Source organism: Nicotiana tabacum, chromosome 16 (assembly GCF_000715075.1).
Source record: "Nicotiana tabacum cultivar K326 chromosome 16, ASM71507v2, whole genome shotgun sequence".
Lineage (NCBI taxonomy): Eukaryota > Viridiplantae > Streptophyta > Magnoliopsida > Solanales > Solanaceae > Nicotiana > Nicotiana tabacum.
The window spans coordinates 59690146-59710986 of NC_134095.1; the positions used below are offsets into that span (position 1 = coordinate 59690146).

The following is a 20841-nucleotide window of genomic DNA, read 5'->3' on the forward strand; positions in this document are numbered from 1 at the left end:
AAAAAAATAAGAAGAAAATGAGAAAAAAAGAAAAGGAGAAAAGAAAAAAAGAAGAAGCATAGAAATAAAAAAAGAATTGGAGAATAAAGAAAAAATTCCCCACAAAAACTATTATGGGTAGGAAATATAATTAGTTTATGGGTAGAAAAACAAATGGGTATACAAGGGTAAATAGTTTTGTTTTTGTGGGTAACTGTGTCAAAACCTCAAGAAGAATTGCAACCACCAGACCACCAAACAATTATTTTTACATCTTTTTCGTTCAACTTTAAATCGCCTAAGGTAATATAAACGAGACCATACCATGGTCACTAGTAGGGGTGTACCATGGGCGAAGCCACCTTGAGCAAAGAGTGGTCAACTGAATTACGTAAAATATTGATTTTAGATATATAAAATCTATATTGAACACCTTTTGTCGAAATTTTTTTTCTACTTCTTTCAAATTTGAATACTCTTGGAAACATTTCTGGCTTCGCCACTGGTGTACGAAGGAAACCGAGAAATTATACCAAATCGTTAATCCGAGTCAAATTAAGAAAAAAAATTTAACTACAGTTCAATTTGATTTGGTTTGGTATTGGAAAAAAAATACGATAATAATTTATTTGGTTTGGTTTGGTCTTAACTAAAAAAGTCAAATCGAAACTAAACTAACCCGACATTACATTTATAGAGGTTTTAAATAATACATAAATATATTTATTTTACTTACCAAAAAAATATTTATTGTAGTGTCGTCTATAAATATTTTTTAAATTTTTTCATAGTTTTATCTTTTAAAGTATTATTTCAAACTTGGAATTATTATTTTGTAAAAGCTCCAATAAGTTTTATTGGCCATAAATATTAGTAACTCAAATAAAGCCCAAACCAAAACTAAATCAATATTAATGCTTGTTAAACATGATATTTTGTATATATCTTTTGTATCTTTTGTAGTTATTTGTTACACTTATCTTCAAGGATACTAGATTTGTCCTTTGTATGTGTCACACCTCCTTTTTCACTACACCCCCGAGAGGGATGTATAAAGGGAGTTTTTCCAATTAAAGGACAACCAAAACGGGATTTATTATAAAGATTCAGAGTCGCCACTTGGGAGATTTATGGTGTCTCAAGTCATCGGTTGAATCCCGAATCGAGGAAAATATGACTCTGTTTAACAGTCCGCGAACCAGAAATCCGAGTAAGGAATTCTGTTAACCCAGGAGAAGGTGTTAGGCATTCCCGAGTTCCGTGGTTCTAGCACGGTCGCTCAACTGTTGTAATTGGCTTAATTATCCGAGTTCAATCAATTTTGAACCTATGTGCCTGATTTTAACCCTTAACCGCTTTTAATTATTTTTAAAGAAGATTGAACGTCGTTTAAAACACGTCTTTGAATTGTGCCACATGAAATGCACCCGCAATCCTAAACATATTCTATTCAACATTTTAAGATTTGATTTGGGTCACATGAAATGTGCACTCGAGTTTAAGAAAGTAAAATTATTAAATAACGCGCCCTAAAGCAACTACGCGTTTCATAATTAATTATTTTTTATCCCTGAGATTTATACTTACTAAAGCTGGTTTAAGGAAAGTTCATCGATTGTGCCTTGAATGTCGACTATTTACTGACTTCATTTTCAATTCAAGGCGTGAGCAGTATAACTCAAACGAATTGCAAGCGGTCAGTCCTTTCCATATTTGATAAATGCAAACATGATGCTAACAAACAACGAATTTCAAATATTAACAATGAAACCACTCAATATCCACTTTTGGACACAAATTAGACCCAGACATTATTTCAAAATGTGACACGGTAATTTCCAAGGAGTTTTAAGCATGATCATAATTTAAACAACCAACCTGCTTTGCAATCTTTCCATTCTATACATGTATCGAATTTGTAAATTTCTACAGTATGAAGAAGAGGAAAGCAATCTTTTAGCGTGCAAGTCCAGCTTTAATTCTGATTTTAAAACCGTCGAATACAAATCAACTAGACTATACTTCCAATTTTATCTTCCATACATCTTGGGGGTTAATTTTGCTATCAAAATAGTTCAGCAGCCCAAACGAAAGGACTAGTGGGCTCAAGAAAACGAGCCCAAATAGCAATAACAAGCCACCTTCTCTTGCCAACGACCCTGGTATCCCAGGTTCAATGGACTCAACACCCGTAGGGGATTAAGCTGATGATTCTAGATTCAGCATCGAGTCCACACTGACGCGAGGCAGCCCTTTTAAAAATCAACACAAACTGACAAATTGCATTGCTACCCAATAGCTGATACACCCAAAGACTTCGAATACTACTAAGGCATTCCCAGAAATAATTCGTAAAGAAAAAAAACTGACCATAACTTGAAACCTGTTCAATTAGTTAGCCTGTGAATCCTAAGGTTATTTAAGCACAACAATCATGCCACGACACATCATATGAATCATATAATAGGAATACAACTCCAATGTAATCCTCATCACACTATTTGATAAGATTGCATGCAAACCTAGCTATTTGATTTGATTAGTCAGGTTGTCAACTCAATTCTCATGACAATTCATGATCAAGGAGGATAATGGGATCTCAGATTATCCAAATCAGCATTCAGCTATAGAACTTTGCGAGAAAATTGAATCCCCTGCTAAGTACAAACCCAACTCAACCCCTAAGAGAGTGCAACACACAGCTAGCAGAATATGATACACTCAAAACAAGTAAAAACTAAGGGAGTCAGGGAGAAAGGAAGAAAATAAGACTGAACAACAAGTGAATAGTTTGATGCTATGCTTTGAAAATGTTGTTTCCATTTCATCTCTCAATTCGAGTCTCATATCAACAGGGATTCAAAGACATGTACCTGAATATAACAAGACAGAACCAGAAACTCAGATTGCGATCAAGAATAGACGAACATCAATAGTAAACAAGCAGTGAAAAGCAATCAGCAGAAATCGGATCCAACCCAGCAATGGAATAGTAAATCAACCAGCAGAAACTCAAACCAAAACATTCAGTCCATTTCCAAACCAGAATATAAAACTATGAAATTTCAGTGGTTTTGAGCTATAAATAGAGGGACAGAACCAAGCATAATTTTCAACAATTTTTCCGAAGAACTTAAGGGAATTACAGATTATTTCAGAAGTTTTCGAAGAGAAACAACCATTTTTTTTCTAGGACCCTCTAATTCTGCCTTGAATGACAAGGAAGAGATGCCTTTATAGGCAAGCAAATAGGGAAGACCAAAGGAGATACGTTTTTGCCATTCAATCCTTTTTTAGTTTCCATTTTAGCCGAAACACCCCTAGTTTAAATTCAGTTTTTGCAAAGTAGTCCCCTCCCCAGCTTCCTAGAAGCTTCCCAAACAGTTACAAATAGATTCCCTCACTAAGACTACCCAAACTAACCCCCATACCCCTGTTATTTACCTTAGCCTACCCATTGATTCAAATTAACCCATGATCTAATTAGCTAGACCCTTTAACCTGGTCAAAGATGACCATAGTTACTCGTTAGGGCTCAAAACACTCAGAAGTGACCAAATGAACCAAAGGAACTGATAAATCAAAAATTCAAGGGAAACATAATTACCTTTTGATTTTAAGCTTGAATTATTTGAATTACCCAACTCAGTATTGAACTCTTTACTGTAAATCAGCAACCAAAAAAGAAGATAAAAATAAATGTGATTAAAACTCCATTAACAGGAAATACTATGGGGTAAAGGAAAACGAGTAAGAAGAAAGAGAAGGGGGAACAATCACGGATATACAACACAAACGATGAGGAACGGGGATGAGATAAGAAAAATTGAATAGAAAGGCTAAGGAGACTCACTGATTCAAACCTCGAACTTGACTGAACCTCCGATCAAATCTCCAAATAATGTCAATCGCTTGTGCTTGGTTAAGAACAAGCAAATGACGTTATTTTGGGATAAAATCGACCCTCAATCTTATGGGGAATCCGGGATATAACCTTGCATGCACTGGTCAAGTTTTGGGCTTCTAGGGCTCAACCTCAGATTCAATATTCGACGAGTTCCGGACAGATTCGAGGAGAGCTGGTCATAGATTTGGGAAGAGGGGGTCGAGGAGGCATTAGGGTGTTTATTTGGTGGGGAAAGGTGGTGTCGCCACCAGGTTAAGGCGGTGGAATTAGGGGTGGCGGGTAGGATTTCTGTGAGAGAGATGAGAGAGGTAAACGGAGAGGGGGGGTCTGTTCGAACTGAAGTGTCTCTACAGGTTTTAGGACACTTTTAAACGAAAATGATGAAGTGCTCTGGGCCATTGGATGCAACGAGACGAACGGCCATGATTTGTTGAGGTTTAATGAACTCGAAACCACGTAGTTTCACGCCTGTACTACGTCGTTTCTTGAGTCTTAGGGATAGAAGGGTTGTGGGCCGGGTATGACATGGTTTGGATGGGTTCTTTGTTTGGGCCTGGGGAATTTGGATTGATTTTGGCCCAGATTTAAACCTTCTTATTTCTTTCTTTTTCCCTTTTCAATTTCACAATTCTTTTCTTTTCCCAAAATTAAAATAAATCCTAAATTAATTAATAATAATTTTTAAACTAAATTATCCTACCCAATTAGATTAATCACTCATCATGGTATTTACAATAACTAATTAAATCCTAAATTTAAATAAAAATTATACAATTCAAAATTAAAAAGTAAAATGCAAAATGAATTATTTTTGTGATTTCCATTTTTTATAAAACAAACTAATTTGCTAATTAATCTAAAAATGTAAAATTAAATCCTAAATGCAGATGCAACATATATTTTTGTATTTTTTATGAATTAAATAACATAAACGTGCACAGACAAATGCAAATAATTAATAGAAAATGCCACGAAATCCAACAAAATTGCAAACACTGAAAGAAATTATTTTGTTTTGAATTTGTTGGAGTAACACATATATGGCAAAAATCACGTGCTCACAGTATGTATTACTATAAATACCTTATTGTAAGTATATTGTCATCATCTAGTATAATATTGTTTCATGGTATCAGACGCTTAGGCTTCTTCTTTCCTTCAACATTATCTTCCCTAATCAGATTCATGTCTTCTTGTGCTTCATCAGTTTCCACAACTTCGTCACCAGTCTCTACTGACTATTCTTTGTCTCTCTCACCCAACACTGTTGTTTCAGTCTCTAATATCAAAAACTTAATACCTACGATACTCGACTTCACAACTATTTGTTATGGAGGGAACTCTTTTTACCAGTTTTCAAGGGCCATGGTGTTTATGGCTTCATTGATGGAAGCTTTCCTTGTCCATCCTCTACCATTATCAAAGAAGATGGTACTTCTATTGTCAATCCTGCCTTTCAAAATTGGATTCAACTTGATTCTATAGTCTTATCTTGGATTCAAGCAACCATCTCTCAAGAAATTCTTCAAGCTATTCTTCGTCCCAATCGCTCCCTTACTTCTAGAGAAGCTTGGCTAGAAATTGAGCGTTTGTTTCATGATCAAGTTAGTTCTCGAACTCTTCAACTTAAAGTTCAATTTCACAATCTCAAGAAAGGTGATCTTTCGATCAATGATTATGTGCATCGTCTTAAAAATATTGCAGATTCTCTAAACTCCATTGGAAATCCAATCTCCGAAACTAATCTTGTTCTTCAAATCTTATCTGCCTTCCTCCTGATTATATATCTGTTAGCACTTCTATTTCTACTAGAATACCACTTCCTTCTTTTCCGGAGACACGTTCTTTGCTCTTTCTGCATGAGGCTCAATTAACTAATTTCTCAATCTCAAATCCAGACTCTTCTGCTACTGCTCTTGTTGCAAAACAACATTCTACTTTTCATGGTCGTGGTGTGGTAAGAACCATTATGGATCGAAACTCTAATAATGGTCGTGGTAGAGGCCGTAACAATCCTGGGTTTAACAATAATTTTTCTTTCCCTTCTCAAAACTTCTCTCCTCGCCCTCACTCTCGCTCTACATCTATTCTCGGGCCATCTCCTTATTCTTTTTTCCCTTCTTCCCCGATGCATGTTCCTGTTCAGTGTCAACTTTGTTTTTAGCATAATCATTCTGCTCGTGATTGTCCATCTCTTAGTTCCAAAGCATTTATTTCTGACCTCCAATCAGCTTTAACTCATTCTTATAGAATGTCTGGTGATGCACAATGGTTCGTTGATACTGGGGCATCTTCTCATATGACCCCTAATCCTGGTAATGTATCCTCAGTTCTTCCTTACAATGGTAGCGATCGAGTTGCTGTAGGCAATAGTACTCAACTTCCCATTTCCTACACTGGTCACGGTACTATCTCTACTCCTTCTAATACCTTTTATCTTAAAAATGTTCTTATTGTTTCTGATCTCTCAAGTAATTTGCTTAGTGTTCGTAAATTTACTTTAGATAATAATTGCTCCATTGAGTTTAATGGTTTTGGTTTCTCTGTTAAGGACTTCAAGACGAAACAAATTATTCTACGGTGCAATAGCCAAGGTCCTCTTTATTCCATGTCTTCCAGGGTTCATGCAGTTTATCAAGCTTTTGCAGCAGTGCGACGCTCTCCAAATCTTTGGCATCAACGACTGGGCCATCCAAGCTTTGCCATTCTTGCTAGATTAGTTAGAGAAAATAAAGTTTCTTGTACTTCTTTTAAACAATTAGATTTATTTTGTAGTGCTTGTCAACTTGGCAAGCACAATAAATTACCTTTTATGGATTTTAAGTCATCCACTATTTCTCCATTTGAGTTGATACATAGTGATATATGGACTTCTCCCGTACCATCCTTTACAGGCTTTCGTTATTATATTCTCTTTCTTGATGATTTTTCAAAATTCTTATGGGATTTCCTTTAAAACGGAAGTCTGATGCTTTTTTAAAATTTAAATCATTCTATTCTTATGTCTCAACTCAATTTTCCACAAAGATAAAAGCTTTGCAATGTGATGGAGGTGCAGAATATATTAAACTTGGTATTTCCGTGACTTTCTTAATGAAAATGGGATATCTTTACGCATATGATGCCCATATACTCATCAGCAGAATGGCAAGGCTAAACAGATGCATCTCACTATTGCAAATATGATTCGTACTCTCCTTTTTCAGGCCTCTCTTCCTTCTAAATTTTGGGTCGAAGCTCTCCACACTACTGTTCATCTCTTGAATATTCTTCCATTTTCCAAACTTCAATTCAAGACTCCCTATGAAATCCTTTTTGGGAAATCTGCTACCTATGATCATCTACGTGTATTTGGATGCTCATGTTATCCTAATCTTAGTGATTATTCACGTAACAAATTAAGTCCTCGGTCTAAGCATTGTGTTTTTCTTGGTTATCCGTTAAATTATAAGGGATTTCGGTGTCTTGATCCATTAACTAATAAAGTTTATATTTCCAGGCATGTCCGCTTTAATGAGGAGTCCTTCCCGTACCTCTCTCTTCTACAATCACCCGCTCCTCCTTGTGTTTCAAAATCTTTATTTAAATCTCCAACAGACTTCAACTCTTATCTATTTCGACTCCTTCAATGTTAAATCCTAGAGATACTTATCTATTGCGTAATCCAACTACTTCTCCTAATATTTCTCATCCGTTTGGTACTGCAACAGCTCCTTTATCTTCTCTTAATATTTCTCCATCTAGGAATTCTCAATCATTAGATGATAATAATCTCCAAGTCCAAAAGCTGTTGAATTCTTGTGTATCTCCAACACCTTCACGTGAGAATACCTCTCCTACTCCAAACATGCTAGATTCTAGGTTGTCTCCAACTACTTCATGCTTCTCTCCCTTGAATAATGTTTCAGTATCACCTTTAACTTCCTCAGGTCTATCTCCAAGTAGAGATTATTTGTGCTCACGTATCAATCCTAGAGTCCAACAATTACATGCTTCTACATCTTCTAGACTCGTAACTTCTAATTCAAATAATTTTGGGACTATTCTTTCTCCTTATCTTCATGAGATTCCAGTTGGTTATTCCCCTACATTTTCTCATAATATTTCTCCACCATCTTCTCCTTTGTTATCTTCTTTTACTCCTCTAAAGACTCGACCACAAGCTATTCAATCTCATTATGGTCCTTTTTTAATTAATTATCCTACATTAAGTCACTCGCCTCACACAATTCCAACTCCTTCTAGACTTCATAATATGGTTACTCGTTCTCAAACTGGAAACCTTAAGCCTCAAGTTCTCCCCTCACTCTTATCCCACAATACATCTAACGGACATGTCATATCTATTCCATCCGAGCCTACCTCATTCAAGGAAGCTAATAAGGATCCTAATTAGAGAAAGGCAATGACTGAAGAATATAATGCACTCATGGCCAACAACACTTGGCAATTAGTTTTACCTCCTTCTAATACTAATATTATTGGTTGTCGTTGGGTATATAAAGTAAAACAACGTTCAAATGGTTCAGTTGAACGCTTTAAAGCTCGTTTGGTGGCGCAAGGATACTCTCAACAATATGGACTACACTATGATCAAACGTTTAATCCTGTGGTAAAACCTATCACAATTCATATTGTTCTTGCTCTAGCCGCCTCCAAAGGTTGGCTAGTCATCAAATGGATGTTAAGAATGTCTTCTTGCATGGCAGTCTTAACGAACTGGTGTATATGAAACAGCCTACTGGTTTTGTTCATCCAAACTTTCCTCATCATGTTTGTCGGCTGAACAAAGCTCTTTATGGCTTAAAGCAAGCTCCTAGAGCATGGTTCCATCGTTTTGCCACATTTTTGCTCCGAATTGGTTTTAAAAATAGCATGTCTGATTGTTCTCTTTTTGTTTATAAATATAAAACAGAAATTGCTATTTTGCTTCTATACGTAGATGACATTCTTCTCACTGCTTCCTCTTCTTCTTTACTTCGTTCTTTAATTCAATCCCTTAAGTCTGAATTTGCTATGAATGATTTAGGACTGATTAATTATTTTCTTGGTGTTTCTATCACTCCTCGTGATGGTGGTTATTTTCTCTGTCAGTCCAAGTATATTCAAGATCTTCTTCGTCGTGCAAATCTTTTGTTTTCAAAATCTGTCTCTAATCCCATTTCCTCTAAAACATTGTTGTATATAGGAATCTTGTAGGTGGACTTCAATATCTCACTTTCACTCGTCCAAATATTGCATTTGCAGTCAATCAAGTGTTCCAGTTCATGCACACTCCTTTAGAAGTTCACTATACAGCTGTTAAACGCATATTGCATTATTTGAATGGCTCACTATCTCATGGCTTGTTCATTCGTGGTGGTTCTCTGGATCAACTTACTTGTTACAGTGATGCGGATTGGGCTGGTTGTCCTACGACGCGCCGCTCTACCTCCGCATATTGTCTCTTTCTTGGAGAAAACCTCATTTCTTGGTCTTCTAAGAAGCAAAGTGTTGTTTCTCGCTCAAGTGTCGAGGCTGAATATCGCTCTGTTGCTCATGCTGCTGCTGAAATTACCTGGTTGCATTTTCTCCTTCGAGATCTTCACTTCTCTCTTTCATCACCAGCTACTATTTACTGTGACAATATTAGTAGCATTTATTTATCTCATAATCCAGTTCAGCATGCTCGTACCAAGCACATAGAAATCGATATTCATTTTGTTCGCGAGACGGTTGCTTCGGGTGCATTGCAAGTTCAATATGTAAATACGGCTGATCAACTTGCTGATTTATTAACCAAACCGCTTCCCTCTCCAAGGTTAATGCTTCTCCGTGACATTCCTACCAACATATCGCTTGAGGGGGGTGTTAAACATAATATTTTGTATATATCTTTTGTATCTTTTGTAGTTATCTGTTACATTATCTTCAAGGATACTAGATTGGTCCTTTGTATGTATTACTATAAATACCTTATTGTAATTATATTGTCATCATCTAATATTGTTTCAATGCTAACAAAAGATATTTAATCCAATACTAGGAATGATAATAGGGTTAATATCTATTTTTTAGTTTTTTCATGATTTAGATAAAATGCATAACTTATTTTTATTTTTTCCTTTAGTGTCTAATCATGTAGTTAATAGTACTTATTAGTTGTACTAATTTTAGCATGGTTTACTACTTTTTTTTTTTTTTTTTGTGAGAAGATAACAAGTTTTATAAATTAAGTAGAAGAACCTTTAGCAAAAAGATTATGCTAAAGGTTAAAGATAGATACAAGACCCTTGAAAAAGAGCAAAAACGCAAACCCAGACTTGTGATAGTTACAAAAACCCAATAATATCCACTATAGACTCTACATCCTCTACAAGAGCTAACACTTGATTTTCTGTTCAGTGTTAGTTGTATCTTCAAAGCATCTTGAATTTCTCTCCAACCAAATTGTCCATCAAATACATGCTGGGATCAACCTCTACCAATGCTTCTGCCTCGGTAGAATACCTAGGTCATTCCAGCTAGCTAACATTTCTGCAGTTGTCCTAGGTGTTGCCCATTTCACACCTTTAGATTATATTCATTTTTATTACGGCTTATTCATTAGCAAACATTTGTTTTATGCGATTCATTTGAATACTTTAGTACAATTTCATGACTCATCTCATATTTGATGTCATTTTCTTAGAAAACACCTTAAATAACGGTGTCTTACTAGGACTAAATAATTGTCTTACTATGACTAAAGAAGTATTTAGAGCACACATTCATGTTTTATGCTATGAAGACTTTATCAAGAAAAATCCGAAAAACCCAAGAAAACCGAGATTAAAAAATCCAAATTTTGTTGGTTTGATGTGATCTGTAGATTTAATAACTCGACACAATTGTTTTAATTTGATAATTATAAAACTCAAACTAACCCGACTTATGTACACCCCTAATCACTACAATAATCTGCTTCACAGCTACTACGATCTCCATGGAAAAGAAAACTAAAACATATGAAGAGAAGAAAAAAGAGAGAAAAAAAATGAAAGAGAAGAAGAATAAAGAGGAAAAGAAAAAACAAAAGATAACACGAGATTTCTGGGCTTAGGAGACCACTTTTCTGCATTCCTCACATCAATATCTTCATAAGATTTCAGAAATCGTTATATTAAAAAAAATGAAATGAAGTGACAGGTGTGAACAACCGCACACAAGAAACATATCGTCCTTCAATCTCAAAAATAAGTTCTTACCAACTCCATAAGAACTATGACAAAATTTCAATTGTTCATCAAAAAAATTCTAACAGATCAGTATAAAATACAACCATTAGCTAGATCTGCAAAACTCGATTCCACGCTAGCCCTTGCCAGTAGACTATATTTGTGGCCACGACTTCTCATTGATCACTGAGATGGACAACCTGCATATGCTTAAACCTAACATTCAGTAAGATCAAGCTTAATTGATATGTAAGAATGCCGGAAAAAAAGAACTAAACGTGACACCTCTTCTTTCTTTTTCAGACAACACATACTACCAAATGCGAAAAAAACAGAAGTAACACATTCAAGTACAAGAGTTTAAGCAGACTTGTGTACTGACTGAAAGATCATGTAAGCCACAGCTCCGCTAGAATCATAATAAACAAACCCCACCCACCTCCCCGCGACAAAAACAGAACAAAATGAAACTGCAACAAAATAAGCTCTATAGAATTATATTGTCAGGTTATCACAAAAGATTCGGGCCCAAGACCCTGAGCGAATAGTCCAATTATTACAAGCATCTTATGTGCAAGAAAAGATCAACATAAAAGGAAAACTCTCCATATTTCAAACTTAATTCTCGTCAACCAGTCACCCTTCTTGCAAGGCCTTCCAATAGTAAAAACGTTTCATCAAAGCCATTTGACACTCCTGACTAAATTAATGCATGAACAGTCTGCAGTGGGCTTTTGTGTGGGGTTGTGGGGTAGGGGGGCTTGAGGTGTTCCTTCCAATGGAATACAGCAGAGTCGATCAAGTTAGGACTAGGGCACAACATCACTTAGAGTTTAAGCGCACAACATAGCCATTGGTTACAAGTTCAAAGGATTTAAAATATCAATCTGACAACAATGATCTTAAGAGCTCAAGGAAAAAAAAATAACTAAAGCATCTTCCAGCTGAACAATACCAATTGGTATGAGGGATGGCTAGTCGCTTACAGGATTTGGCATGAAGAGATCAAAATCTACAATCCAAGCAAATTCCATCTGATGACATGAATTATTATTGAGCTCCAAATAATTTCTTTTTTGAAATGAATTATTGAACTCCATTTAATTTTTTTCCCGATATGTTATAGAATTATAAAATGCGAAGGTTACTGTTAGTTTAATAAAAGGGCAACTGGGTGCACAAAGAATCCAGCATTCACGTAGTTCGAAAAAGGGCCACATCTCAAGGAGGTGTGTGATATAGACAGGCTACCCTAAGGCAAGCATTAGTGGCCGAGTCCCGAACCCATGAGCTATAGGTCACTCGAAGACAACTTTTACTGTTGCTCCAAGGCTCCCCTTCATTCTAATAAAAACATTTATATGCGATAAAGAGGTGGTGGATGTAGTTCAATCTTGCAAGGGATAGACAGAGAGAATCATTTGGAATTCGATGATTGAATCGTCCATTTTTGGGTTATGAATAGAGAGCCAGCCAGCCAAAATAACATACACACACACACTTATGTTACATGGTTCAATATGAAAATGAATATTGGTATGTGATGTTCAGGCCAGCTTGACTATTATTGTGTTAAAACATTGGATTCAAATGTTAGTCTCTCATGGTTATTTTTATTAAGAAGAACATTGTGTCTAATTCAAACCCAAAACCTAACTCAGGCAGTGAGCAATGCCCAAAACTATAGAGCTTCCAGCACTCCCTAACACACTTGGGGGTGAACATGTGGAGCCTGAAGTAACATGACATGGAAGACCTATACTGCTAACCAAAAACCAGGAAGAGTTTGGCTCTGATACCACGTTTAAGAAATAAACATTCGACTCAACTCAACTCCAAAAGCGCTCAAGTAATGTAAGAACTGTTCAAGACCATATAAGGAGATTATCGCACATACACTTAATCCCAATGGGATTCTAACAGTTATCATTCCAAGTTTATCGACCGCTAGGTTGCATCCTTTGGTGTGAGAAGGATGCCATATGCGCATTCTGCAGTATCCATACTAAGAACTCATTGTAACCCTCTATGTTACAAGTACATCAAGGCAAACTTCCTAGCAAGATGATCTCCACCCTTTTGTCTCTCAGATAAATAACTAGATTGAAATGTTGGCTAAGTACACATTCCAGCCTAATGATGTTCTTTACAGAAAATCATTCATCGTGGTGAGAAATACTTCTTGGAGAAAGAATATAAATTATATGCCATGAAGAGTAATCCACCTTGAAACAAATGGGTATGCCACCTAAGCCAACTTGTGTTCTCTATTCCGATGAAACAAATGCAAGGTATGTAGCAAAATACTTTTTTTGGGACCAAGATGAGTAATCCACCTACTTCTGTCCTCTGAAGAGTCTTTGCAAGAGTTAGCAAAAGAACCAAATTTCACTTGTAGAAGTCCAAGAAACATGAGCTTCCTTTTAAATTTCTTAGATCCTACCCGGTAAACCAGTTCTTTAGCAAAGGAAGTGTAAGTTTGAGGACATAGAAGATGTCATTTATTTTCTGTCCCTGTACCCTTCAAAAATGGATACAAGTCCTCAAGGCTGAACAGACTTGACCAATTCCAGCATTTTAAAAAGTAAAAGTACATAAGTGAATTGTACAGCATCTTTAAAAGCTACAAACACAAATCCCAGAAATCTAACTTGTAAATCAGCAATTTGATTCATGACTACAACTAGTGGTGGCAAAATGGATAAAAAACAGTTATTCATCCATATTATCCACTAAAAATAGGTTGGATAATGAACTTTTTTAAAATGAGTCAAGTATGGATAAGATCCATATCGTCCACTTAAAAAATGGATAACCAATGGGTTTAAATTTTACATTTATAAAGCTCAAATTGGGATTCCTCAAGTTTGGGAGACTAGAAATTCTCCCAAAAACGATCGTATTCAAGAAGCCATGGATTATATGGATATCCATATTATCCGTCAGTTAACCTGTTTTTTTATCCGTATTGAATATGGGTCGGGTCGGATAATTAATCCGTTTTTGTATTACCTATTTGATCAGCCCATATCCGACCTAACTCGACCCACCTGTTTGCCACCCCTAATTGCAACCAATGCCAAACTGAAGACCTTAGTACATGAGTTGCACAGAAAGAAAACCAACCCTGTAGTTACGTAAATGAATCGAGACAATTCTACTTACCAAAATAATAATTGAAATAGTTTACTGCCTTAATGCACGAAGCTTGATATTCAATTAATTTACTACCCACCTTACTATAAAGTGTTGTGTTACCCATCTCTTTCTTCTGAAAACGCAAATTGTTACTCACCTCTTCTACACATAGACAACAACAACAACAACAATCCAGTAGTGCGATCTGGGGAGGGTAGTGTGTACGCAGACCTTACCCCTACACATATAACTACTACAAATATACTTTTTCCCTTATCCCATTTTATTGGGCATCAGGTAGGGGACTCTCTTTCTCTCTCTCCTTGCTTTGGTTCAACACGGAATTTTTATAAAAAGAACACCTTTTGCTTTCACTAGGGCTGCTACCACACCTATTCTCAGTCTACTTCAGATGCCTGGTCTGTAGGAGATGTCTTTGCTCACACAACCATTATATATCCTGTAAGCTAAGGACTCAGTGTAAGAAGGCCTGCAGAATTCAAAGCAGACCCATCATCCATCTGATACAGGGGCGAAGCTATGCTCTTCTAAGGGTATTGACCACCCTTCGTCAAAAAATTATACTGTATATATAGGTAAAATAGATTTTAGAGGCATATCACATATATTGAACACCCTTTGTCAAGTTCAAGTTTGAACACCCTTGGAGAAATTTCTAGCTTCGCCACTGATATGATAATAGAGTTGACCGGAAGCGTCAGAATGATTCTACATTAGTTGTTCCCCTGATTTCGGATAGATTACAACTCGAGCAATTACAACTCTAATGACATTTAAACTCCTAACTGCCGTATTAATTTTCTAAAATAAAGCACCATGAAACAGATGTACTTGATACTTTCAATCAAAATATAGCCAGATACAATGGTCTTCCACATAACAGATTCACAATCAAAAGCAAATATTATGCTTCCAACGAATCACTTCGAAAAAAATATGCTGCCAAATAATTTTTAAAATTGAACAATCAAAAATAATTCTTAACTAATTACCCGTTGTACAAAGCTGCTCCATTAACTTGCTGCTACTTCTTTTTGCTGTTTGACTCTGACAGGTTAGCTGAATATGCCTTAAGCCTGGCTTCAGACAGCTTATGCTCAGCTTGTTGCTTCCGCCTCCTACTTCGCCTCGACTGTTTGCTTGCATCTCCATTAGATTCCTCTTGCTTCCCTTTTCTATCATCTGTCTCACCATCAAATTTTTCCTTGTTATCAAACTTTCTCTTCTTTTCAGTTTTTGGCACATGTGAAACTTCTCCTTTAAGTTTCTTTCTCACTTCGAGTGTCTTCAGACGGTCTACCTTCCATTCCTTTTCTCTATAAGGTGCTATCTTCTTCAAAGAGACATACTGATTTAACTCCTTATCCTCCATTGTTAACATCTCCTCTGGAGTTAGCCCAAATCTCTTGGCCTCTGACAGGCCTATACTTGAATCTTGTCTTCAAGTCTCCAATAGTATCCTCGTAGTCCAACTTGTAATACTCCTCCATCAGCTGTTCTTTAACTGTTTTCATTAATGTACTAGTTCGCTTCCTCTTCTTCTTCCGCTTACCTTCTTCAGCCACCTCATCATCATCAGCACTTCCTTTATTATCATCTCCTGCTTGCTCATGATCACCACCTTCATTCTCTATAGCTTTCAGAAGTTTTTCCCTAGTTGATAAAAAGCCATCACGAGGCTCGTCCACTTTATCCCATCCCTTCGGCAGTCCCAGTAACTCATCTTCCTTGTCAAAATCTGGCTTCTCAAGGTCACCATCATCTTCATCCTTATCACTCCCAAACTCGGGATCTATATCATCAGCCTCGTAGTAGGCATCACTAAAAGCCACCTTCATCTTCCTATCGTGCTCGTCAGGATCAAATTCCTCCTCCAAATCATCGACATCCAATAAGCAAACCTCATCCTCTCCTATCCCAGCAGTCTCCTTAATCTTATCAAGCCTCTCCTTCATCTCCTTCTTCTTCAAGTTCTTCAAACGTTTCAACTCCTCTTTCCTCTCCTCTTCTGCCTGCACCATCCTCTCTTCCTTTCTCTCCCTCTGCAACTTCCTCGCGTTTGTCTTTTTCCTCACAGATCCCTCCACCTGCCTCGAATGTCCCCACACTCGATCCCCTGCATTCTCCTCGAATCTAAAATTAAACTCTCTCTCATAATCCTCTTGTCTCTCAATCTCCTCCTCATCCTCCGAAAACTTCACATCCTCGTCATCATCCGCCCTCTTCCCTTTCTTATCATCATTCCACATCTTCTTCCTAAAAAAATCCTTTATAAACAATGTCTCTTCATCCAACTTCTCATCCTCCCCGAAAACCTCATCCAACTTCTTAGCAATCTCATTACTTCCCTCCTCCTCGTCATCACCTAACCCGTCCTCTCTTTTCTCATTCCCTTTCACCTTAAACAAGTCCTCTTCCTCCTCATCCTCCTTAACAGCATTCAAAAACTCCTCTCTCAAATCCTCTTGCTCCTCTGAATACGTCTTCACTTTCTTCTCCCCTTCTTCATCTCCGAACTCGGGACCCTCCTCTATCAAATGCTTAGACACTACATCCTTCAAATACATTGGCTTTTTATTTTTATTTTTATGTTTCTTCTCCTCAGACTCAGAATTTGTTTCAGATTCAGAATCGAATAACTTAGCATCTTTATTATTCAAAACAACAGGGTCGCCTTTTTTAATCTTAAGCAAAGCATCAAAGAACTTTAAATTACTTGTAGGGTTTAAATCCTCTTCTTCTTCTTCCTCCTCTGTGTCTTCGGAAGAGGATTCGTCATCAATGACGCCTTTCTTCTTCAGTTCTTCGAGCTTTTGCAAGTCCTCTCGTTTCTTGTTGTGTTCGTAGCGGCGGGCGAATTCCTCGTTTATCTCAATTTTGTCCAGCTTCTCTACATCATCATCGTCACCATCGAATAGCTTCATTCCCATTTTTTTTTTCCTTTGGGGTTTCCGAAAGCTGATTTCAAATGAGGGAGTGCTCTGTTTTAGGGTTTTGGGAGGGAGCAGCTAAAGGCCGAAGCTTTGTTTGAGGACAAATTGGCCAGAAAATTGAGGATGTTTAGGGATGTAAGAGCAATAATTTATTTGTTTTTTTAATAAAAGTAATTTTAATGGAAAGCTTGATTTATTCATTTTTCCTAATTTCTAAACGGGAATGGGAAGACTCATTTATAAAGGAAACAAAGAATTTTGAGAATGACGTTTATAAAGGAAAATTATTAAACCTTTCGGTGAAAACCATTTTGATCCCCCAATTTTGTCTTAAAAATTAAACTTTCCTCTAATATTAAACAACAGATATTCTACTTCTCCAAACTCAATTGTATTTTTAAAGTACCTATTTTACCCTCAATCTTATCAGCCTTGATCTCTATTATCTTTGTTCTTTTTAAAAATTTTAAAAAGTAAAAAACAATAATCAATCATGCATAATTTATTGAAATTGAATAAAAAAAATGGGCATAGTTAAAATATTAGAATAAAAGATCATATTAACATCAATCAAATAAAAGTTAGTGCTGTAATATAAAAAAATAATTAAAAATAGAGGGATATTTCATAATAAATTCCTAAAAGATTACATATTTATACCTTAGATGTTCTTTAAATTACTATTTAGAAAATATTTCATTAATTAAGAATTAAAATTCAAAGATATACATATATACATACATAATAAAGAATAAAAAAGAGAAAGTAAAACTTAAATATATACTTAATATTAAAGTAACAATAAAAAAGAGTAACGACAACAATTTTGTTACAAATTCATAAAAGTACTATTCTAATTAAGTTTTATTGAACTTTAATTATAAAATTTAGATAAGTATTTAAATTTATAAAACACTTAGCTAAAGACAAAATATATCTTATATAATATAATAAAAATATATATGCATAGAGGAAGAAATTAAAGTTTCAAGGGTAAAATAGATAATGCATATGATAGGAGGAGCATAATGTCTATTGTTAAATATTGGAGGAGTAGTTTGATTTTTAAGGTAAAGTTGGGGGATCAAAATAATTTTCACCCTAAACCTTTAGGGTGAAAATATTATTTTTTTGAAAGACAAATAAATTAACAAAAAAGTTAGCTTGAAATCAAGCAGAGAATTTAATCTCCCGAAATACATAAAGATATGTTAGAACTTAGAAGACACAAGCATATGTCATTCAAAACAAGGCTTGGCAAAAGGTCAAATTAGCTAAATCATTAGCTATCGAATTACTTCCTTTGTATGTGTACGCGATAGAGAGCATCTTGTTTCTACCAAAAGGTGACGAATGTGGTTTACTACTAGAAGCTTTGATATGGAAATTTTCGAATTTTTAAATGGAAAGACTAATTTATAGAGGAAAATCCAATTAACTTGAACTTCCGAAACTTTTTCCTTGAAAGACAAATGAAGCAACAAAAGACTAGCTTGAAATCAAGCGAGAAAATAAAACTCCAATGGTATCTTCCGAAATACACGAAGAAATACTAAAGACACAAAAACTCTTGATTAAAGGCCAAATTAATTAAACCTGTTAGTATATTGCATTTGTAAAATAATTTTGGAGAAGGAAAAATAACGTATAAACAGAAATGTAGAAGAAATAGAATTTAATTCGAGCCCATTGAATTCACAGTGTTTCCTTAAGGAACTTAATCCCCTCCAATTACCCGAGGTTGTGGATTATTTCCTTCCATCATAGAACGGATTACACACTGGTATAGCGGTACTTCAAACCCCAGTGTTTCAGCGAACACAATAATTAGTAGCAAATCACACTTACTGTTGCTTGCTTTGTAATTAAAACAATGCAGAAGAAAGAACGAGATTTCAGAATTTTCGTAAGAAAAATCTGAAGGAATGGTTTGCTATTTATAGCCAACATGTTGAGTTTAAACAAAGAGGTGCAACTCTTCAAAATGTCTGTTATGACTGTTCACGTAAAACAGTCATTACGTAAATGGTTATTTATGCAAAATTATCACGACCCGGATTTTCCATCCTCGGGAGTCGGGATGGCGCATACTCGTGAAAGCTAGGCAAGCCAACTATTAAGGTTTTAACCCATTCGCAATTAACCCAAACAGATATAAACAATAACTACAGTTAAACAAATGAAAAGTGTGGAAGAGTTATAAAAAATTCAAATAATCCGATACATGTCTACCCACGAATCTGGTGTCACAAATTCACGAACATCTATGAATTTCTACAAATATTGGTCTCGAAAGAAAAATACAATTGTTCTCGAAATGAAAAGAGACAGCAGAAAGCTAAAACAGGGAAGGGGGACTTTAGGCTCTGCGGACGCCAGCAGAACTATCTTGGTCTCCTTGGACTGAAGGCAGCTACCTTAGCTACTCACCGGATCCGGCACCGAAATCTGCACAAAAGAGTGCAGAGTGTAGCATCAATACTGTCACACCTCCTTTTTCCGCACCCCATGTACTGGTAAGTGTCGAGCCTAGCCTTGGGGAAGTAGTGACGAGACTAGGACACGACAACCATATAAATCTGTGCAGTTAAATCATATACAAACAGAATCATAGTAACAAGAATCAATAGAATAAGGTGGAAAGAGGACATGCTGCGGGGAATATCATATTCTAACGATAAACCAATAAAGAAGCATCAATAAAGAAGCATAATGAACATCATATCTATATCAACAAGAATAATGAAATGGTAACACGTGCACGACATCACCCTTCGTGCTTTTACTCTCGTCCTCACCATATAAAACAACAGAAATGGCACGGCATCACCCTTCGTGCCTTACCTCTCATAATCATGGCACGACATCACCCTCCATGCATTATTCCTCACAATATCGGTACGACATCACCCTTCATGCAACTCTCAAATCATGGCACGGCATCACCCTTCATGCATTAACACTCATAATATCAGCAGGGCATCACCCTTCATGCATTACACTCACTCACAATATCATGCACGACATCACCCTTCGTGCTTTACACTCTTCCTCGCCCAAATAATAGACAATACGTCCCGGCAAGGGAATTAACAATATCAACAATAACACCCCGGCAAGGGATTCAACTATAACCAATCTCGTTTTCAACAATTACTTTACAAAATAAAACTCAACTTGAGCCAATATTCAACAATAGTCAATTACCAAGAAACTTTCATAAGCTTTGTTCAACATTGATAATCATCAATTTGAGCATGATCGATACATAATAGAGTCACAACAATCATGATATAAGACTCACGGGCATGCTTGACACCAACATATAGATACTCGTCACCACACCTATACGTCGTACTCAATACCAACACATAGCAAATAAGACTACAACTCATATTCCCTCAAGCTAAGGTTAGGCCAAACACTTACCTCGATTCCGCGGGCAAGATTAAGCCTCAATTACCGCTTTACCTCTCGGTTCCACTTTCAATTCGCGTGTATCTAGTCATAATTTACTTAATAACATCAATAAATGCTAAATAAACCAATTCTAATGCATGAAAATAGATTTCTTATTGTTTTCCCCAAAAAGTTAAAAATCGACCCCTGGCCCGCTTGGTCAAAACCCGAAGTTCGAACCAAAACCCGATTACTCATTCACTCACGA

At 36.1% G+C, this 20841-nt stretch overlaps 1 protein-coding gene across 1 annotated transcript; it reads right to left on the minus strand.

The window, feature by feature from the left end:
• Window positions 1-11010: 11010 nt before the first annotated feature.
• On the minus strand, window positions 11011-17304 carry LOC107781134 (uncharacterized). The gene is given in 3 exon segments (XM_016601781.2): window positions 11011-11282; window positions 15234-15652; window positions 15654-17304. Coding segments are annotated over 2 exon segments (1905 nt in total). The 5' UTR covers window positions 17172-17304; the 3' UTR covers window positions 11011-11282; window positions 15234-15265.
• Window positions 17305-20841: the final 3537 nt, after the last annotated feature.